The 24,077-nt window shown below is 38.6% G+C and overlaps 1 protein-coding gene across 1 annotated transcript in view; it reads right to left on the bottom strand.

Moving 5' to 3' along the window:
• Positions 1-24,077, bottom strand: part of DAAM1 (dishevelled associated activator of morphogenesis 1) — a 171,626-nt gene that overhangs the window by 73,937 nt on the left and 73,612 nt on the right. Inside the window, exon 3 of the mRNA XM_083370178.1 lies at positions 14,721-14,810. Coding sequence (XP_083226304.1) covers positions 14,721-14,810 — 90 coding nt within the window. The remainder of the gene's footprint in view (positions 1-14,720; positions 14,811-24,077) is intronic.

The following is a 24,077-nucleotide window of genomic DNA, read 5'->3' as shown; positions in this document are numbered from 1 at the left end:
TTCTGCTCTCTTGAGAGACAGCAGCCATGTGCCAAGAAATGCCTCTGAGGCGTCGATGGGAGGCTAGATGGGTGGTTTACCTTGCTTTTTAAATTAAGGCATTTTCTAAAATTGGTGCTTCCAGAAGGTATCAGATACCAGGAACAAGTAAATTCTCAGCTTTCCTTAACAGGCGCATAACATATTAAGGAAAACAGTAACAGCTTAAGCCACAAATATAGTCTGTATAATTTTTTTAAAAAACTAGTTCAAGAGTAGCAGCAACAAAATCCAAAGCTTATTTTATCAGCTTTATAAAACAGGGGCGTCAAACTGCCAGCCCGCGGGCTGGACCTGTCATCGGGAAGCCACGCCCATCTCATTACCGGCAATGGTGAAAAAGCTCTGATATGTTGCGCGATGTCATGTGACGTCGCAAGTTTGACATGTCTGCAATAAAAGGAAGGCTATAAAACAATATATTATAGTCCACTATTAACAAGTGCCATCAGACTCTACTGTACTTAGAGGCACGTTCAGCTTTTTTGATGAGGTGACAAAGAAGGAACCCCAAATTCACATCTGGAAGACATGTGTACAGCAATAATGGAAACTCTACACAATTCCTCCAGATTTTGAAGAGACATTTTTAGATTTTAAAAAGTCATTGTTTACATAAAATGAAGGCAGCTGAAAGAGGCTAACAGAGGACAATGTGACTACATACTGATAATACCAACATGAGTTTACAACAACTCTTAATCATTGCTAACAATCCTAGCAAATTGATGTTCACCAGATCATGAAAAGCCAGATGATTAAAGCCAAATGATTAAACAAAATCTGCACTATACTTTTTGAGTAGCTTAAATATGCAAAGACAATTCATTCCATTAACAACTTAAACAATACAAACCATTAAATAAATCCCTTATTTAAAAAAAGAACAGTAGAGGCATTTTAAGAGAAATTTTAAGCAATTTTCAGTGGATGAGAAATATATTGGCAATTTGTGCCCAAGAGAACCGTCTTCTAAATTACATTCATATTGTGCTCCCTAGTAAGAGTCGGTAGTCTCATTGGGGGAAAACAATACAATCATAATTAAAATAATTAGGATAGTATACAAAGATTTCTTTGGAGACAAACTTGATGCCTTGTATTTCATAAACATAACAAAAAATTCCAAAATGTCTTCTTCTGGGATTATTTTACAGATTTCCATTTTAGCTGACAGCCCTGGTATTTCCTGATAATTTTCTATCCAAGTACTAATGAATCCTGACTCTGCTTAGATTTTTGAGGTCCACAAAGATGGGCTAGGACTAGGTGCTAGGGTAATGGGTATGTATTAACTTTCAAATAAGACACTCTCATATGCATTATACATGCCCAGTATATAGATGGAACAGAAACAAAAATTCAAATTGTTATCTTCTCTGCAAAACAGATTTAAAATCAATCCCAAGATAGAACTGTCCTGACTATGGGTAGAATATACTGGATTTTGGATTTTATTGGTGTAGTGATAAAACTATGCTGTATCCAATAATATATATAATCAGTACAACTGCTGATAAGAGCCTTGGTGGAGCAGTGGGCTAATGCCTCCTTAAGTAACACCAGCTGCCTGCAATCAGTGCAGGTTCGCATCCCACCAGGCTCAAGGTTGACTCAGCCTTCCATCCTTCCGAGGTAGGTAAAATGAGGACCCAGATTGTTGGGGGCAATTAAGCTGACTTTGTAATAATGCCGCTTGGGTGTGTGTGAAAGCCCTAATAAGCAGGCATATACATAGAATGAAGGCTACTGCTAAGCTTGTAAGCCGCCCTGAGTCTTCGGAGAAGGGCGGGATATAAATGGAATTAAAATAAAAAATAAAAAAAAAATAACAGTAAGGAGCACAAATCTGGAAAATGATTAAACCTCTTTTTAGGCAGGTCTCATTTATAATCAATCTCATGGTTTGAAAGACGATTAACAGAGGGGCTTCTGCCTAAGGTTTAGTGTAATCAGTTTGTAGAACTTGTCTAAACTTGGCCTGACAACTCCTTCAAATTTTGTTCTATGCCAGTAACTCAGGGATGGCAAGAATTTGTATGAAACTTAAAACAACAGCTAACAATTGTTTTTATATGGCTTGAGTTTCAATTAACATCCAGAGCTTGAATGAATGCAAGGAAAACCACACTGAGGGTTTCATGTTCTTTGCTGATTCGTTTTCCAAAATTTGTCTCCTACTTCATATATAGTTTTCAACATGAAAATCTATTTGCCTCCCTAGTTTTGGCTCGGTTATAGATGAAACAGTCACAGCCACAGTTAAAGGATCTTCTCATTTCTGCACCTGGATCGTAACTTTGCAGTCACTTCCTGTGTTTGCTGATATGCAGACAAGATAGGGCAGAAGCCTGAATAATCCCAGTCCAAGGTCACGCAGCACCAGGAAGACTCAGACGGCTAACTGTCTTTATGTCCAAGACGGAAACAAGAAGGGGAAAATGGTTTCTGAACGGAAAAGGTGTGAGTGAGGCAGACAAAACTATATTTCGACAGAGTTATGTAACTGAAATTGAGATTTCCTTCAGGTCTTCAGGGAGACAATTTTGCAAGCTTTCAATTAAGCATAGCGGAACTCAGCTAAGAACACCATCTCTGCACATTCCGCTGAGTGGAAGAAAACCAAACCTGGCAAATTCTGGGCATCTGTTTCAACAAATTTCAAGAGCACCAAGATGGAGAAGAGTGGGAAGATGGCTCCAGTACTCATTTCACAGGCCAATATTGTAGAGATTATATTATAGAGCTTGTGTTTAAGCGTCTTTCTGAAAAATTAGGCACTCTCCAGTTTCTAGGCAGACCTGAGCAGGGACAACTCCAGGTGAAACTCGAAAAATCACTTAGTCACAATGCTGTTGTGTTACAGTTCTGCAAATCAAGCCATATAACTAAAGATGGAGACCAATTTGGACCAGTGATTAGGGCACTATATTATGTCAGTGAAATCTGTGTTCTAGTCCTGCCTTAGGCAAAGAAGCCAGGTGTTCTTTGGGCCAGTTACTTTCCCTTAAACCCCAAGATGAAGGTAATAATAAATCACTTCTGAAATTTTATTCAGAAAACCTGTCTAGGATATGAAAGCGGAAAATGCAAATGCAGATAATCTGCAAGTTCTAGCAATGAATACAGTGAAAGTTTTTAATTATAATGACCAAATTAATGACAACAGATACAACCACCAGCCTTAGGCTTTATAATTTTATCATGCCTTGTGGAAATGGTGGATAGACTCTGCTTTTTTTGAATTGACTATGAAGAATAAAGGAACCGGCAGTCAAGAAATACCCCACAGATTAGCACTTGATAGAGTAGCAATTGCTTATAAAAATAGGATTGCCAACATGATCGCCAATGTCTGATAACGGATATGGCACAAGAAGAAGAAGAAGAGTAGCAATGAAGGCCTTGACAAATGTATCCAGATACTATGCTATGTTTATATGTACAGAGATCAGAAACATACAGGCAAGGTTTCATCCAGGAAAAAAGCAGTGAGAATGGATTTGCAGACTCCACCAGGCCTATTCCTATTGTGGAAAATCTGGATTGGTAGAAGAAAAGCAATAAATCATCACAAATGTTCCAGGAATATGTAAATAAATAAAAATAGATTTGTAACATACATTTAAAAGGAATAAAATTATAAGGAAGAAAAAAAACTGATTTTATCTTTCAATTTGTTATATAGATGTTCAGCAACAAGGGATAAGGCAAACTGGATTAATTTATCCTGTAAAGAAAACTAATTTTAAGGCATCTCTACTGAGAGAGATTTAGATGGCAAGATCCCCCAGCTTCTAGTGGCTTTTGCAATTAACTTTAATATCTTCTGCATATACAGATAGTCTTTGACTTAAAAGCACAACTGAGCCCAAAATTTATGTTGCTAAGTGAGAAATTTGTTAAATGAATTTTGCCCCATTTTATGACCTTTCTGGCCACAGTTGTTAAGTGAACCGCTGCAGTTGTTTAGTAACTCAGTTTTTAAGTGGCTTTCCCATTGACTTTGCTTGTCAGAAGGTTGCAAAAGCTGATCACATGACCCCGGGACACTGCAACTGTCATAAATATGAGTCAGTTGCCAAATATCTAAATTTTGATCACGTGACCACGGGGATGCCACAACGGTCATAATTGTGAAAAAATGGTCATAAGTCACTATTTTCAGTGCCATTGCAACTTTGAATGGTCGCTAACTGAACTCGAGGACTTCCTGTATTGAAAAAACATATCTAGCTTGCTACTGTGCTAATTTACTTTTAAAATCAATTTTGTTTTTCTTTCAAGAGGATAATGCTAAAAAAAAGGGTTCTCTAAAATTATTTCTTTAACTAAAGTTGCAATCTCCAGTGAACTGACAAATTCAAAGCAATCACAATTAGTATTCACTGTCTTCATCTGCTATCACCAAAGAGAACCATGTTGACTCCATGGGTTCAAAACCAAACTTGCCTCCAGAAGTTGTGAATGCTCCAACACTGGAAGTTTGAAGAAAAGACTGGACAGCCATTTGTCTGAAATGGCATAGGGTTTCCTGCCTAAGCAGGGGGTTGGACTAGAAGATCTGAACGGTCCCTTCCAACTCTGTTATTCTATTCTATTCTATTCTATTCTATTCTATTCTATTCTATTCTATTCTATTCTATTCTATTCTATTCTATTCTATTCTATTCTATTCTATTCTATTCTATTTGCACAGGTTCGCCTGGTGCGCCAGTTGCGCCCCTTTTTGGACCGAGATGCCCTATGCACGGTCACCCACGCCCTTGTCACTTCTCGCCTGGATTACTGCAATCCTCTCTACATGGGGCTGCCCTTGAAAGGCACCCGGAGGCTTCAGCTGGTGCAAAATGCAGCCGCGCGGGTGCTTATGGGAGTATCTCGATACTCCCATGTTACACCTCTCCTGAGCAAGCTGCATTGGCTTCCGGTTGCCCTCCGGGTGCGATTCAAGGTGCTGGTAATTACCTTTAAACCCCTACAAGGCTTAGGCCCGGGGTACTTGCGAGACCACCTGCTGCCAATGTCAACCTCCCATAGCCCAGTTTGCTCCCACAGAGTCAGCCTCCTCAAGGTTCCATCAGCCAGGCAATGCCAGCTGGCAACCCCCAGGGGGAGAGCCTTCTCTGTGGGCGCGCCATACCTCTGGAATGAACTGCCTCCGGAGCTGCGGACAGCCCCTGACCTTCGATCCTTCTGCCATGACCTGAAGACATGGTTGTTCCATCAAGCGGGCCTGGACCATAGACCATGGTTTTTAATTTGGTTTTTATTGTGTAAATTGTCCCGTATTTCTTATTTTCATTGTTTAATTCTTTTTTAATTTTTATATTTTATGTCTCTTAATTTTTATTGTTGTGAGCCGCCCTGAATCCTTAGGGAGAAGGGCAGCATATAAATTTAATAAATCCTAATCCTAAATCCTATTCTATTCTATTCTATTCTATTCTATTCTATTCTATTCTATTCTATTCTATTCTATTCTATTCTATTCTATTCTATTCTATTCTATTCCATTCCATTCCATTCCTTTGGCATAATAGGTGGATCTGGGTTACACATGCAGCGAGGACAGAATTTTGGGAGAAAGAGGAGGGGGGGGAGTTTTTGAAGTTCCCTTTGTATTTTTAAAATTACTTTAATTTTATTTTATTTTAAAGTTGAGGAGAGCCAGTTTGGTGTAGTGGTTAAGGTATCAGACTAGAAACCTAGAGACCATGAGCTCTAGTCTCGCCTTAGTCAGATGGCCTTGAGAAGTCTCTGTCAGCTCTAGGAAGGAGGCAATGGCAAGCTACTTCCAAAACACCTTGCCAAGGAAACTGCATGGACTTGTCCAGTCACCAGAAGTCAACACTGACTTGAAGACACTAAAACACCCCCACCACCACCACCACTTTAAAATTAAAAATATCATCCCTATGTACTGCTCCCTGCCACTTCTCAAGATCATAAAAAGAAGGGTTTAATACAGCTTCTCCCCTCTTATCCTGTGATTTCACTGTCTTTGATCCTCATCCTGTCTGGATCTTTAAATTTTCCAAACAAGAATGACAAAGGTTTAGATGACTGCTTTTTTGTAAAGATTTAAATTGACAAATGTGCTCATCTGTAATTTCATGCCATGAGCAAGCATGAATTATTGCATTATGAATCACACTGAAAAGATGAACCAAGCTCATCTGAGTTAAAACTGGAAAATGGGATAAAATGTCTGATTAATGACATTTAATGACTATCTCCTCCAAGCTGAGTTCAACTCCCGTCTTTTTAATAGCAACATGGAAAGATTTTGTCACTGTTTTATTTCAGCATTTTGTTTTTAATTTCCCAGTCCAACCTACTATATCTCTTTCAAGTCTGCTCTCACCCTGCTTAATTTTTCAAGGTCACCCAAGGTTATCTAAGCTGCCCATGAAAACCAGTTGGTTGCCTATACATACTTAGTTCGGGCACCCTGGGTATCATTCAGCTGATGACAAACTTGGAACTGAATGAAAGAATGATGGGTCAACTTGGTTATTAGCATCCTGGTACAATTTAAAGGCATCTAATATTAAAATTGATTACAATGGCTGATGATTATACTAGTACTGGACAGGAATTGGTCATTTTTCAACTCATCCTTCCTTCCTGAATGACATAGCACAGGATAGAGAGAATAGGTTGCTCTTCCTTCATGTAAAATTAAAAATACTAACAATCTCTGCCAGCATGACATTCTACAAGTTGGTCCAACACATCTGGAGGGTATTATGAGGGGGCATATGAATTTGGACAATGAGAACAATAGTAGGAAAAAGGAAGGGACAGCAAGCTCCTAAAGAAGATTAGCAGTTAACAGTAGTATATTTTAAAAAATACATAAATAGGGTTAGATTTAAATAGACCACCAGGATTAGAGTAGGAAGTCAGTAGCAAACCCCTTAAATTTTGCCTGCAAATTTAGAGCATATCTATAGAGATATAGATATACTGTAGATATGTACACAGACATGTCCTTACAGACACCAGGAGATGAGCATGACTTGAAGGTGTCTTTATTTATAATAGACAATAGAACTGAAATTATTTTTCCCCGACAATCAATGGCAAGGGACTGTGGGAACTGCAATTAAAAAAATACATTGACATTTTGTCTTTCCTTTAGGGCGCTCCCCTATTTTTGTATCCCAGCAAATATCCTAATGACAAAGACTGGGTTAAGAGTCACCCATGAGCCACTACACCCAGTTACCTCCCCGCCACAGAAAATATGCTTAAAAGGAGCAGCCCAATTAAGGAAGAGTCATCTGTTATAAGAATCATCATGGCTACTGTAATATTCTCTGCACAGACAAAGCAATCATTAGAACAAATCTATTTCAGTTTTGTCACATCCATCCTAATAATGTTTTACCCACAAAAGGCAATTTAGCTTGAATCATGAATTAGCTCCCTGTATGTGCATGAATATGAGAAATTTTGCAAGACCTTCAGCTGCTAATCTCATAGTTGTTACTTAAACCATCATTTTAAAAACAACATTTATACCAAAGATGCCAGGTTCTCCAAAAATAAATTGGGAGGGAGATAGAAGAGGTCATATTCAGAGTATTACTGGTTCAAGAGTTATGATAAGACATTTTTGTTACACCAGCACCTGCTGCAATTTAATAAAGCTTTTCAGAAAGATTAGAAGATAAAGTCTCTCATTCCATAAAACCCAACTAAACTGGTTTTAGTCTTGCTATTTGCACTTCAGTATTAAAATATATCTATAGCCTAAGCCAGACATGTCAAACTTGCGATGTCACATGATGTCACACAACGTATCGGGACAGTTTTTCCATTGCTGGCAATGGGGTGGGTGCGGCTTCCGCATGATGCGTTTAGCCCGCGGGCTGGCAGATTGTCATCCCTGTCCTAAGCAATTCATTCTTTATTCATTTCCTATTCTCATTCTACAAACAGCCTGCAAACCCAGTCATTTAGAAAAAGAAAAAAAATCTTGGAAAATTGTTACAACAACAACAATACTAAATAATAATAATAATAATAAAATAATTTCTAGTAAGTGTTCTCCCTTTCTTAATGTTACAAATATCAATTTCTGTTTTTAATCATTGCCTAACATTATGGGAGAATAAAAATTGTAATGAAGCTTGGAAGGCTATTTGTAGATTACCAATGCCTATGTGAATAAGACTTAACATTTCCTCCACCCTTGCAAAACACATATCTATGGGTTATTTGGAATGGGTTCTTCTGTAACTGAGCTCAGACCGAACAACTGAATGTTCTGTTCCAAATTTGTCTTGTTTTCTGGTGACTGCCTGGACTGGCCCCTGCAGTTTTCTTAGCAGTATTTTCAGAAGAGATTTCCTAATGCTGTGAAAGAGTGACTGGTCCAAGGTCACACAGCTAACTTCATGACTAAGGTGGGAACAGACCTTATGGCTTCCTAGTTACTAAACTGCTACCTAAATGACTACCACAAAATTTCTTTTTACTGATATAATGTTCAGAAAAAATCAGGAAAAACATACTGAGAGCTTCTTCATTTGGGATACAAAAATAACTAAACTAGACTAAAATTCATCTGAGGAAAATGATTCTCACAAATCATTGCATCCTTATCACATGTCAACAAGTAGAATCTCAATTTGATAAGCTTCCAAAACTGGGAGCTATTTCTGAAATCCCACCGCTGGGTTTGAATCTTCAGTTTCAAGCACGTTCTTAACTGAAACTGGGAGATTCAGAAACCACAATGGTTTTGACTGGCTGTTTCGGATCAGAATTCTGTAGGATAAGATCTGGGAAAATAAGACGGTGAGCTGCCATGCCTTGGAGCTTGGTGTGGGATTTTCTATTTTCAGTCTTCTCTTGACCAAATTATGAAGGATATGGGTATGGACACACACAGAGATACACAATATCAAAACCTATGCTACCTTTCCATAATGATATGTAGATAAACCTCATTAATAGAAAGTTATTATCCAAAAGAAAGCCAATACCCTCCACTTCCATACAAAACACGATATTTCACTTTTTCTAGACCTGACTGTAAAGGAACTTGAAAGCCTGCCTTCTAATGATTTTCTTCACCTAGTGATATGTTTTCTAGGAATTAAGAAGCTTAGCTGAGAAGAAAGCACACTGGGATTGGCTGCAAATCAAATCCACCCACAACGATATTACTTTCAGATCTATATTTTATCTCCCTGACAAGGCAATCTTTCTATCCTCATTTCCCTTTCTTATTAGGGTCACGCACTGGCCTAAAAGAACTTCAAAGGCTGCTGTTATCATAATCTGAAAATCTGCCTCTCAACTGGAGCCACAGAACAACTGTTCTATTTATTGGAAGCTATACTGAAGGTTGCATTCTTGCTTTGGGTCATCGCACATGGATACTGCTTCTACAGAATTAACCTTATCTGCCTGTCAATTTCCCATTTTTAGCAGCCAAGCCAGCCACCATTTCTTTCTACAATTATTATATATATATTTAAATCTTTCTGAATTAGGACTGTTTTGGTTTCTCATTGTTTGGGGGGGGGGGGGGTTTGTCTTTAATTATTCATGAGTCCAAATTACCTGAACCAATGCTGCAAGTGTTGCTCACCTGACCTCCACTCTCTACTCCTGTGGTATGAGCTATCATTAATAAATGGATGATGTCCAATTACACATCTCCATCTCTGGTTGAACAGGTGATATGGTGGAATTGCTGCCCAGGGAAAAGCAGACTCAAGCTGAATCCTAGTAAGACAGAATGGATTCAAATTGAATCTGGAAATTCTCCATTCTCAACTTACACAGCTCCTGCTCCTTTAAAACTGCACTTGTGGATGTGACGTTTTAGCATATCCCAGTGGATGGCATTAAAGTGGTATGGTAGTTCTATGCTTTATGTGTCTGATGTTGTTAACACTATGTTTTACAAGTAAACAAACCAATCCAACTAATTTAACAGGACAGCCACCCTCCTCAACAATATTGGAGCCGAAAAGTATTGGGAAGCAGAGAGAGACAGACCGATATTGCTGTCTCATTCTGACATTTCTTTGGAATTCAATATTTATGATGCATTAAGAACAGCACATTCAATCTCTTGACCACTGATGCTCATGGCCAAAGTCACCTTCTTAACCAAACTAACGGGTAGATTTGTGAATGAAGGCCTAAAGGGCTGTTCCATCTGTCTCATTATTTCAAGAACATAGGAGAAACAATTCTTTCGGTTACAACAGGCCAAGGCCGGTCAGGATCCAATCTCCCAGTGACAGCCAGGTGTTTTTGGGAAGTTGAAAAGCAGGTCATGGAAAGCTATGAACTGAGTCATTCTTCATGAACCTGTTTCACTGTCTGTTAAAAGCTATCGTAACAGCATTCGGATTTCTGCAAAATCCAGATAATGTTCTCTGTTCACCCTCAAGATCATGGTAGTTACGACAACTATATTAGACACTGCTGCACAAAAGATAGCAGGTCTCTTCACAGCAGCTGGTTCCTGTTATTCAATTTAAATAACACTGTCTTGATGAATCCAGCAATCGGCCATTCTGTTTTCAGAAGCAGCCAGTTCTGATCATAAAAAAAAAGTATACAGCTGATGGACATTCCCTGTCATGTTGCCTGTATTTATTGTTCTTTAAATTCTTCCAATACCATAAGCACAGATGGGCAGTTCAATGTCTGCAGGTGTCCATAACTTTAGCTGCTTTTGAATTTCAGAAGTGCAGCTATCTGTAGTTGATCAGGCTGCTGTTTTCTATGGAGTTAAAAAAATTAAACAACAATACTGTATACCAGGGGTGTCAAACTCACAACGTCACGTGACGTGTTGCGACATATCGCAACTCTTTTTCCATTGCTGGCAATGGGGTGGATGTGGGTTCACCATGACGTATCTGGCCCGCGGGCCGGCAGTTTGATACCCCTGCTGTATACTGTGGTGGGACTGTTCTGCTTATGAACAAGAAATTCCAAAGGTTTGAATCTCACATGGAGTTACAGGGAGTCCTCAACTTATAACCACAATTGGGATAGTATTTCCATTGTTAAGCAAAGTGGTTAAGTGAGTTTTGCCTGATTTTATGATCTTTTTTGCTACAGTTGCTAAATAAATCACTGTAGTTATTAAGTGAATCACACATGGCCATTAAGTGAATCCAGCTTCCCCCATTGACTTAATTATTGTAAGCCAGCTGTCACAAATAGCAATCACATGACTTTGGGATGCTGCAGTCATCATAAATGCATGCTGGTTGCCAAGTGCCCAACTTTTGATCAGGTAACCATGCTCCAATGGTCATAAGTGTGAAGATCAGTCATAAGCATTTTTCAGTGTTGTAATTTTGGACCGTCACTAAGCGAATGGTTGTAAATCGACGACTATCTGCATTGTGTGATTGGGGTGAGAGGAAGAAAGTGGGGAAAAGAGAGGTCTTATCATATTTTACAATAGGATTTTAATTTATGATCTATCTGCAGCAGATGGAAGTATGTACAGTAAGCACACTTGCCTGAACCTGAAAAAGCCAAGCCTCCTTAGTACTTGGGCACTACTAGATCACCATAATCTCTCGCGAAATCACTAGACAACAACCTTGACTCGAGGAACTCTTGGCCTTAATATGTATTCTGTTCAAAATTCATTTACTCAAAATCCACTTAGATCGCCTTTGACACAGAAACAGAACATTAATGTTTGGACAACTAATATTTTGACAAGAAATAAAATGAACATGAAAAAGATGAGCCACAGCTCACAAGTTTTTTTCCTTTTTAAGTACACAGAATTTGAACTGAGAAGGGTTCAATCCTTCCCGAGGCTGGTGATGTTCAGGCTGATTAGAGACAAAGTCTCATAGCTCCAAACTAGCATGGCAAATGATCAGGAATGATGGGCCATGTTGTTCAGAGAATCACAGGAATCATAAGGGAAGTCCTGACCTAAAAACTTTCTCTGATCTACAGCTGAAACGTGTGCTAAAAACACGTCTATTTTTTGTTTGGAAAAAAACTTCTAACAAAGATGTTTCCATATTTTCTCTAGGCCAGTATTTCTCCACCTTGGCAAGTTGAAGATGTGTGGATTTCATCTCCTTTTCTGGCTGGGGAATTCTGGGAGTTGATCCCAGCTACAGATCTACAGCTACAGATCTACAGCTCGCCAATGTTTGAAAACACTGAGTCTAGAACAGACATGTCAAACACAAGGCCCGGGGGCCGGATCCGGCCCGCGAAGTGGTTTCATGTGGCCCACGAAGCCATCCTGGAAACAGTGAGGGAACGGCCCCCACTGCCTTGGCCCTGGCCAAGAGACCCTCCTTCTGCCAGAGACCCTCAGATCTTTTCCCACTCCTGCCCAGGTCCCCATAGGCACCCTTGATGCGAACGATGTAGAGCTGGCCACCTAGTAGGCCATACGCACTCTAGCCACGCCCACCCAGTAGGCCACGCCCACTCTGGCCATACCCACCCGGCCCCCTGAGGGCAACCGCAATGCTGATGTGGCCCTCAATGAAATTGAGTTTGACACCCCTGGTCTAGAAGGTTAATTCCACTGTAAAATGGGTCTTGTTCTTGAGCTGTTTTTGTTCCAGATTACATTAAATTATTTTCTGTTGTTTATGTTGAAATTTCAGCAAATCTTTCCCTTCCTGAATTCTGAATTCTTGGAAACTATTCCCATTTTCATCCATCTTTCCTCTACAAGTGTTTCATTCTTTGCAGATCCTAATACGTTTGATGGTTTATGACCCAAGTGGTCTGTCTCAGAAAATAGATAAATGATACATTTATAACTTAGTTTCCAAACAAAAATTCTATTTTTTGCTTAGTTGCTCTTGGCTTGCCAGTCAACTATGTATACAAGCCACCCCCCACTTCAAATCAGAGACAATACAGATTGTATTAAATCCAACTGATAATGAAAACTGGCAATGTGATTATTTTGCTTTTCTTCTAAAGCATAATTATGTTTCATTTATGCTACATTAGCCCCTGGAGTTATAAACAGCATACATGGTATTAGTAAAAAATTGGCTTTTATAGGGCTGCATTTTACAAACTCTGCTTTTCCCTACTGAAATCATATTAATTTTCTTGGAAGATATTTTTATTCTGCGAGATTCCAAGAGTTTTCCATTCTCTGAACTTCCATTAGAAAGTGTTCAGTATAGAAGCAAAAGAATGTCGAACAAGGATACTAGAGGAACGTAACAATTCAGATTCACGCTCCCCAAAGTGTTTCAGAATGTGTGAGAGTGCAAATATAGCATTTGTCTCCTATATTTTAAAAGAACTGGATCTTTCCTCATAATTGCCTGAGGGCCTCTCATAGTTATTGTATAATTCCAACAGAAAGTATGGCTGTTTAAAGGGTTCCAAACTAGAGATATATTTGTCTTCCTTTGCACTTCAAAGCACCTTCTGGGGATCAAGTCTGAAGCACAACTCTAAGGAAGCCCACAGACAAAAGGAAATTAAATTAAATTTATTGATTAAATTTATCTGCCATCCATCTCACTGCTGAAGCAACTCTTGATGCACCGCCATTATTTCCCAATGGCTGTGTTCTCATATGTGCATATCTGGTCATTGAATTAACCTATTTTGTGGTTTCACCTAATGCACTAGATCTTAAACTAATCAGATAGTTACCACAAGCTACCTACCTTCCATTAAACACACATACACAACCCCCCCCAACCATCTAATCAAAGTTGAAGCTAACAAAACCTAGCTAAATCCCTCTGGTGAAATATGGGGTGAAAAGAAGTCAATATGCATGCTACTTGATACAGCTCTTTCCTTTTTAAAAGGAGCTTTGTTGGAAGATATGCCAGGACCATTAGATATGATGCTTTTCTTTTGCCAAACAATGCTTAATGTGATATTTAATGTAGCTAAATTTTGTACTGAAGCCATTAGACAAAATACTACAGAATTACATCTGTGCAATGAAGAATGAATAGAATAAATATTGTGCCCAGAGTGATTTATGTTATATGCTACTTCATTAGAATTTTACATATGTTTTTAACATCTAATTTTATTATGCTAAATTATTGTAATGGCATTTTGTTACATTTGTAAATAAACTCCCAGGATACAAGTAATCGTCCTAATTTGGAATCTTACGGTCTGGTCTGGTCTGTGCATTTGCATGCCAGAATAAATTTCCTCCTGTTTCTTCAAACTGATTCAAAAGCATTTTGCAGCAGTTTCTTCTATCTTGTGTCAAAAAAAGGAGCCAAAGTATAAAAAGGAAAAAAAATGCAGGTAGTCCTTGACTCATGATCACAATTGGGACCAGGCAGTTATTAAGTAGTCATGCCAAATTTTACCTATTTTGCCTTTTTTGACATGGTTAAGTGAATCACTGCAGTTGTTAAGTCAATCATGTCACAAAGCAAATCTGAACTTCCCCAATTTACTTTGCTTGTCAGAAGCTGACTAGGAAGGTGGCAAATGGCAATCACATGACCCCAGGATACTGCAACCATTGTAAATACAGGTCAATTGTCAAGCACCCAAACACTGATCACATGGCATGAGGATGCTGTGATGGTTTTAAATGCAAGGTCACTTTTTCAGTATCTTGTAACTTCAAATGGTCACTAAATGAATGGGCATAAGTCGAGGACTACCTGTAACGCGGAGGAAGCATACTTCAAAGGTCTTACCTTTTTCTTACTGCAATAGATCTGCCATTTCTTTTCTGCTGGTAGGGCAAACATGGCTTCTCTATGCTTATCCGTAAGGTCAAGTTCATCCTAGCAGGAAAAAAAAGGGTGGGGAGGGGTGGGGAGAAAAGTAAATGTTTATTACCAAAAAATAAACGAATATATTCATTGGCATTTTAGCTAAAGGGGAGGGGCCCTCCCCTCTCCTTAGACAGACTTAATGTTTTCCCCTTAGCTCAATAATTATTCATATCACGTTGACCTTTCTGTAATGACTAATTTGAGTCTAGATTATAATGAGCTTCCTGTGAAACAGCCTCCTGAAACCTGATCCTGGATCTTAGATTAGTGATTAGTCATATGTCAGAATCAACCACATATTTAAGCCTCGTGAGAAATGTTAGCCTTTTTTAAAGGTTTTAATTTTCATTTAATTTTGGTGGCATTTAAGGATGCGATTGATGCTTGGCATTCATAGTTTTCTCCTGAGTGAAACCAGCTACACCTTTCTACACTTTTATTTATTTACCAATGACTCTTAAGTTTACAGGCATGTTGGGAAAGGCTTTAACTGAGCTAATGTTCTGAGTCACATTCTAGTGAAAAGCATCGCTGCATTAATAAACCAAAATATTCTAGCAGCTTTGTGGCAGGAGGTGCCCACAAAGTATTTGGCTTAGGAATGTGTTACTATTCCCTGAATTAATGTACAATATCACCATCAGCCAGAATTCTGAAGCATTTTAGCTTAATATGAATGAGTTAATATGCCTATGAATGGTTGTTGTTGCAAATGGACGGAAGATTATTAAAGAGAGATCCAACCTAGAATTAAGGAGACATTTTCTGACAGTAAGAACAATTTCAGTGGAACAGCTGGGCATGCAGAAGTTGTAGGTGCTCTATCACTGGAGGTTTTCCAGAAGAGAACCATATTCCGGAATGGTATAGGGTCTCCTGCTTGAATGGGATTGAACGAGAACAGGGGTCCCCAACCCTTGGGCTGTGGCCCACTCGTGGGCCTTGAGCCTTTTGGAACTGGGCCGCAGAAGTGGAGGGCGAGTGTTTGCATGCATCCCCACTTTTATGAGCAGCGTGCGAACACGTGCAAGTGTGCTCCATTTGCGTAAGATGTGAACGTGTGTGCCTGCTCACGCAAATGGAGCTGTACGGTGAGAGCACTTGTGCACTGCATGCCTGGAACTATCCTATTTTCCCCCACCCCAGCCAGTCTGCAAAGTAAAAAAGATTGGGGAACTGTAGACTAGAAGAGCACCAAGATCCCTTCCAATTCTGTTAAAGCATGGAAGTCCTGACTGTGGTTTGCTTAGTATAGCAAAGAAATCAGAAGGTGAGGTTTGTTTCTCTCCTAATAAGCCAGAATCATAAGCCAAGAATATAACCCTCACATATACTATACCATACCTTGTGTTTGACGACAAGAACAAGCTAGAGTTCTCCCACTGAGACACTGCTAAAGAAAGCATAGATATATGCTGAAGGAAAAGCAAAGCTGAAATGATCAAGCAATTGGTATTAACAGGCCAGCTTTTCCACAAGTCAATATACTTGACAACTCTAAATTATAGTCATATGCACATTTAGTTTATATTTCTAGGAACCATTTTGGTTTAATAAAAAGAATATAACAACTCTAGACCTCATAACATTATATAACTCTACGAATCATAAAATTAATAATAGAGATGGACACACACAATTATCTTAAGGTCTAAAAGCCTGATGAAATACGTTGGTTTTTAAGGTCTACCTAATTAGGAGAAGGTGAAAACCAATAATATCTTCTGGGGCAACATATTCTGGGGCTACCACTGAAAAGGTCAACTTCCTAGTTTATGTCCCCTTCAGTAAGCATTGGAAAGTCTGGGTTGCTGGTTACTTGCATTGTATTCATCAGAGCACTTAAATATAACAACATGGATTCATTTGGGCTTTGATAAACCACTATTGTTGAAGTCTTTTCAGATAAAGCAGGGGTCCCCAAACTCTTAAGCTCATTAACCCTTTCATGATGTTTTAGACTGTTCACTGAGCCCCGATCATTTATTACATGTATATGAGAATAATTCAATGAATACCAGTTTAACAGTACTACAAGTAACAACAATGACCTCTTGGACAGATCCATCAACCTTTGGGGGAAAATACTGATCACTTTGGTGAACCCTGACACAAAGCAGTCCCTCTATGAATGGGGCAAGGAAAAGACATTGCTTGTTTAATTTTTTTTAAAGCACATGAAAATTGTGTTTTTGGCACAGATCAGAAATGTCAAACAAGGGACCAATCTCATTTTAACCCATCACCCATCGCCACATGCAATAATTAGGTTGACCAACTGATGCACCGGTTTTGATATAGTAGATAAGATGCAGAGAACAGTGTTTCTCAACCCTGACAACTTTAAGATGTACAGTATGGACTTCAACTATCAGGAATTCCAGGACTTGAAGTCCACACATCTCAAAGTTGCCAACCCTGGCATAGAGGGTAGAAAATTGTCACTGGCAGACTTTTCAAGCTGGTGACAAACACCTGGTGGCCACATGGATTGCCTGCAAGGAAAACAGGCAATGTGTTTTTCTAAAGAAAGCATAAAGTAATAGAGCTTTCTGTTTATTTATCCTCATGTTTGAAATTCTGTGGCTAAATCCGTAAAGCAATCAGCACACAAACTCCATACATGCAGCTTCAATTAACAATCATGAAATGGACTAATTAGTGAGCAGAAGATGCCAATTGGCAACTAGCTTGGTAGGCTATTTGCTATTTGTTCTTTGGGCATGATTGGAGATTGGGTAAAAGAAAGAAATGACAAACATGAATACAAACTGGCTGACCTGTTGTGTGAGTGAGCTCAGAAGTAAATAAAATACCCTCTTAATTATTCTAGCAAGAATTTAACATTTTGAAATTAGTTTTGCCGTAGAATCAATTATTTCAGAAGAGTCTTTTTTGCCTTAGGCAAATAATTTCAGTCCTTTGCAGTCCTGGAGAAATTGTGGTTACCATTTTGAAGAATAAAGCAAAAACGATTATCCGAGATTGGTGGCTGCATTCAGTCTACACACCATTGACATAACTTGCTCCTACATTTATAGATTGTAATATTCCTATTTGCCTATTTTTCCATTATGAGGAACTGGTATGTTTTAAATATGGGCTATTAGGTCTTCCTGCCATACTTTTAGCCCCAGAAATCAGGAAATTATTAACTTTCAAGGTTCAGGAAATTCACTTCCACATTTAGTTTTTCAGCTTACACTGGAACAAACTCAAGAAGTTTTAGGCATTCGTTCTAGAATTCCTTGGCTGCCTAACCTTCTTACAAAACTGTCCAGAATCAGGAGGAAAAACTGAATTTGTGCAGAACAGCATAAAAATAAAGAAAAGTAAAATAAATTAGATGGAAAAATAAGATTGGTTTCTTCTTTTTTGTAATGCAATCTACAGGATCATTCGAAAAGCCAACAAAGATTCCTGGCCTTGATTGTAGAAGGGAGGAAGATGAACTAACATAGCAACAAGGCAACCATAAAACAAACTATAGCACACAAAGGGGATAAATATTTCCACAAATCTTAAGATTTTTCGATCCAACCTTGCATTCATATGTGAAAAACACCTTATTTCAGCAATATGGTTATTGAACAGCATTGACTAACTTACTTTCCTATGGAAGAATGGGATTACTTTTACACTTAGTGATACTGATACTACCTTTATTCTGTAATTTGGAATACAGAAATAAAAAAATAGAAGGGATGAGAGAAGGAAACATTTTTTAACTGAATTAGTTTGAATTGTGAATGCTCCAACACTGGAAGTTTTTAAGACTGGACAGCCATTTGTCTGAAATGGTATAGGGTTGCCTGCCTGAGCAGGGGATTGGACTAGATGACCTCCAAGGTCCCTTCCAACTTTACTATTATGAAAAATTATGAAAATTATGAATTACTTTGAGCGACTGGGGGGTCTCCTGCTTCTTCCTTATTTTCCAAGATAATGTTCTCAAGTGAATGCATGTTCATCGCAATAAAATATAAAATTATCTGCAGCCTTTCTTAAAATGTAACCTTATCGTGCTATATATGGACACAAAACATATGATTTAATGGAGAAACCATTCCTAGGTAACAAGTCTCTATTAGCTTGCTCACAGTATCACTGTTCAGATGACTTCAATGTTAGAATTGAAGGAAAAGAGAAAGAGATGGTTTCACAAAAAGTAAACCATTGTTTCCAACCAGTTTTGGGATTTCTGTTTTATCCAAAGCTTTTACAGGTTTGTTTTTTTTTTTAAAAAAAATTGCCCATCCCTCTTCACCTTTGTATTTTTCTCAGAAGTTAATTACACTCTTTGAGAAGCCCAATGCTGCTGATGTAAGTAAAGCTGGCAGATAATCAAAATCACTTTGTGAAATGGCAGAAACCAACCACTTCTTAAAGATGCATTAAGAACCTCTCCCGTAGTGATGCTAACAACTGAATGACCACAGCACAGAAAACTTTGTTGTGGCAGTTCCTCACAAGATGAGGCAAAAATGAAAGATGAAAAGATAAAAAAGACTGCACATTAATTCTATGGAATTGTTTATGTATCATCTTCCCACATCAATAAGCATTGTGCAAACACAGCATAAACATGATTGGTTGTTTTTAAAAAACAGCAACAGAATCAACCCCAAATGAGTTTTACATGACCAAACTGGAGCTAGATGAATCTCTTGTATCTAGTAAGCAACATAAATAAGTGCAGGTAGTCCTTGACTTACAACACTTCATTTAATGACTGTTCGAAGTTACAATGGCACTGAAAAAAGGGACTTATGACTATTTTTCACACTTATGATCATTGCAGCATCCCCAGGATCACGTGATTTACATTTGGACCCTTGACAACTGGGTTGTATTTATGACAGTTGCAGTTTCACGTGTCTGTGTGTGTGTCATGTGATCAGCTTTTGCGACATTCTGACAAGCAAAGTCAATGGGGAAGCCAGATTAACTTAACAGCCATGTTACTAATTTAACAACTGTAGTGAATTACTTAACAAATGTGGCAAGAAAAATTGTAAAATGGGACAAATCTCACTTAACAAATTTTGTACTTAGCAATATTAATTCTGGGCTCAATTGTGGTCATAAGTCGAGGACTACCTGTACAGGCTAGGAGTGCCTTGTAAATTTCTCAAAGTGGTGGGGAAAACCAGACAGACAGAAAAAAAAATTTGGTTGTGTTTGTGTTTGTACAAAGATATTTTTCTAGTCACCTGTAGCAAAGAGAAATCATCTCTGGATGAAAAGGAAGCTTTCATGAAATAGAAGAAAACAGACTTTTGGATCTGCAACTCATCAATATGCAAGAAGTAATTAACTGACATGTGTAAACATGTAGGCTAATTTAAAAAATAAAGTGAAGGTGAGTGTGATACCAAGAACTAAAATATTCCAGATCTGTGGGGAACATTATTTCTTAAGCCTGGGATCACTATCCTATACAGGATGAAAACTCTTCAAGAAGATAGGCAGAAGACTGATATAATCAGGCACTGGATTAGTTCAAACAGCAACATAAATCATCATATAGTTTGCTTAGGAATTGCTCAGTGCATTGCATGTAGCTAGCCAATTATGACTTATCTAGTGAAACTCAAACCACAATATGGACAGATGTATTAATTCAGTTAATTAGAAAATATTGAGGAAGTTAAGAATATTTAGTTTATGACAAATATCAAGAATCAAAATTAAGAGTTTATCACCAAAGGGCAACTAGGTGCATTAATTCAGATTATACTTCTGTTCAAAGGAACTCAGGCATACTGTACACAATTTGCTTTGAATTCTACAATCATTTTATAAGGCAGGTTGAGCTGAAGAGTACTGTTCCAAACAGACTTTTATTGCTGAACTGGGACCTGAAGCAGGATCTTATCCATCTATGGCCAAAAACATCAAATATTTGGGTAACTGTGAAAAATGCAGTGCAAATAAGCCCTTATAATGTGAAATTTCATTTTCACGTTTTAAATCTGTTTGAAATCTGTCTTTACCCCCAAGAATGTACTGGTCTTAGAAAAATGGGTGCCTCAGTTGAATCTGAAAAGATTGAGATAAGTTAAAACGTTTTCAGGTTCTGTTTATATCCTGCCTTTCCCTGGGGTAGTCAAGACAGATTAAATGGGGATTTCTTGTCATTCTACAACAGACATGTCAAACTCGCGACGTCACGTGACGTCGTGTGACGTATCGGGACAGTTTTGCCGTTGCTGGCAATGGGGTGGGTGTGGCTTCCACATGACACATCCGGCCCACGGGCCGGCAGTTTGACACCCCTGTTCACAAGGAGCTAAGAAGCAGTGATCAGGCCTTGTGGCTTATTCAGTAAATGTTATCCTGGGATGTACAGCAATAAAGGAGGTGGTATTCCACCAAACTGCATTTCTATGTGATAAAATTGCATAAAAACCAGCTAACATTCCTCTAAAATTGCTATAAGAGATACAACACTTTTCTTTGCAGTGTTTTAAAAAATAATTTTTTCTGCTCACAAATAAAGAAGGTGTTAACTGAATTTTTCTTGACTTCTTTTTGGTTCATTTAAAACACTCTTAAAAAGACTTCAATACCCTGTGAAACAGCCCTGAGGTGTCCTATCAATTTAATAATTCGGAGGATAAAATGAAACCTTATTATGTATCTCATGTGGTGTTTAATTTATGAGAAGATAGAGTTGCAGTAAACACAGCTGACATCACTTGTGTGTGTGTGGGGGGGAAGGAAATAGGGCTAAGTGCCTGCATACCATCATCATCTAAAAGGCTTATGGAGACAAACATTACATCTGCATCAACAAAAACAGAATGTCTGGCAAAATTATTGCTTCTGCTTAGTTATTCCTAGTCATCATTTCCTTTTGTTTCTCAGTACTGGAGCAGTTTAGATACTTTCTATTTTAGAATAATAAAAGAAAGAAATAGATCCCTATTAGAAATGATTTACAGATAGACCTTGACTTACAACCATTTAGTGTTCAAAGTTACAATGGCACTGAAAAAAATTAACACCTTATAACTGTTTTTCACACTTATGACCATTACAGCACCTGCACTGTCACATGATAAAAATTCAGAAGGTTAGCAACTGGTTCATATTTATGACTGTTGCAGTGTTCTGGGGTCATGTGATCACCTTTTGCGACCTTCGGACAAGCAAAGTCAATGGGGGAAACCAGATTCACTTAACAACTGTGTTACTAATTTAAGCACTGCAGTGATTCGCTTAACAACTGTGGAAGGAAAGGCCATAAAATGGGGAAAAATTCACAATAACTGTCTCACTTAACAACAGACGTTTTGGGCTCAATTGTGATTGAAAGTCGAGAACTACCCATCCTGTATAAAATAATTTAGAATGGGCAAGGAAGTGATACACAAATATGCAATTTTATGTTAACAGTTATCTTTAATCTTTACCTTTCTTAAATTCAGCCGCATCGAAATTCAATTAAATTTAGCAGAGATAAAGATTAACAATAAAAGTTAGATAAAACGGTAGTTTAGCAATGCCGAAAGAGCTACAGGCTTGTGAGCCAGGTGGCCCATGTGATAAGCAGATACCAAAGGGAAAGCACTGAAAATTGATCTTATTTGGAGTCCCTTTGAATTTCAGGAGCAAAATTGTCGTGAGTTTGTTTACAGTTGATTATTATTTACTAATGTAATTAAACTATCAGAATATTACAGTTCTTGTTACTAATGTTTACTATGCAGGATGTTACTGATTTATATTTTTTATATTTTTATATTTTTTACCACGGAGGATTTCATTTCATTATTTCATTGTTTATATTGCTTTGCTGCACCATGGCCATTTTTATATAAATTCAGATAACGGCAGTAACAATAACTTTGCAAACATAAAATGGTTTTTATGCAAACAACTTTTGCACTTGTTTCCCCCCCCCCCCCAGGTTTTTGTCTTTGAGCTCTGGTTGTTTTTAACCCGTGCATTTCCCATTATCCTAGGCAGAAAATCACTTCCTCCCTTGGAAACCTCCTACCTGGATGGAGCTAGAAGACAAGGCTGGGCATTTTGTCATGCAGAATTTTGTCATGGCAGCAGAAAAGCAAACTGAAACAGAATAGGTTCTCTGCTTTGGGCATCTTCTCCCCCTAATTTGCTCTTTTGTTGGTGGAATTCAGCTTGGATGCAATGGAGTAAATTAGACTGACTTCTACCCCCCCACCTCCCCATCAGGCTTTAGACAAGATGCTGTCCGCATGTCCAAATAGGGCTAAAAAAGAAGTTAACTGGGCTAGAAGTAAATCCCGCTCATTGTTTCATGGACAAATGAATCAGGAGCAAAAGCTCCAGCCAAGTGGGGCAGCAATCCAAGGAAATAGGGAGGGGGGGATGAGAGAGAAGGGCAAAGGGTCTTCCAAACACAGGTCTACCAAGCATTGCCAAATTCACTTGGCAACTGCCCAGAGATCAGACAGTTTTGCTCAGGTCATGGCTTTGCCTCTGACACTCACCCATCATCTCGATTTCTGCCTTTAAGTCTGGCAATGTCATTAATCGGATAGGAGATGCTGGACGTCAACAGGGTGGGCCCCATGCCAAACCAGGAAAAGGCTTGTAGGTTGCCCAGGCAACCTAAACCAGATGGAGCAGCTGGGAAATGCAACAAAGGCCAAGCCAAGCCTGGCTGCCTTTTGTGAAAGATACTTCCCCTAAGAGCAGACCAAATTCTGACAGACGGCAGGGATGAGGCAGCCTCCCCCTTGGTGGGAGTCTGGGGTCTACAAATGTCAGAAAGAGTGTAATGGCCCGTCATGGCAGCCATTCAGTTTGGTACAAGATGAACATTGCTTTGCCTGTGAACATAGAGTTATCGACATGCTTGGACTTGACTTGCAGGAGGAACTAAGACAGGGCACCTGCTTGCTCTGAGAGCCAGAAAGGTTAATAAGCAGTGGGTGAGAGCTACAATTCTGCACCCAGGCCAGAGTTACATCACTATCAAAGGAGTGGGGAAAGTGAAGCTCTTGAGTATCTCTCTCTGGAGGTGCTATTCTCCATTGTTCAAGATGGATCTTGACTTGTACATTCATTACGAAGTATGAGATTAAGCAAAGAGTTTTATGATTACTTTTGTGGTGTGATACAGTGCTGATGTTCTGATTTCTTGAGTTTTTGAAGCACAACTGGAAATCAGAATGATTTTATGCTTTCGTCATAAAGTTTTTTGGTGACTGAATGTGCGTGCCTTTTATTAAGCATCTGTTTTATAAATAGATGGGACAAGAAGAACTGAAAATCAATATAAGT

Source organism: Vipera ursinii (genome assembly GCF_947247035.1).
Source record: "Vipera ursinii genome assembly, chromosome: 1".
NCBI lineage: Eukaryota > Metazoa > Chordata > Lepidosauria > Squamata > Viperidae > Vipera > Vipera ursinii.
Note: the sequence above shows the minus strand (reverse complement) of the source record. Positions and strands in the feature narration are given on the sequence as shown.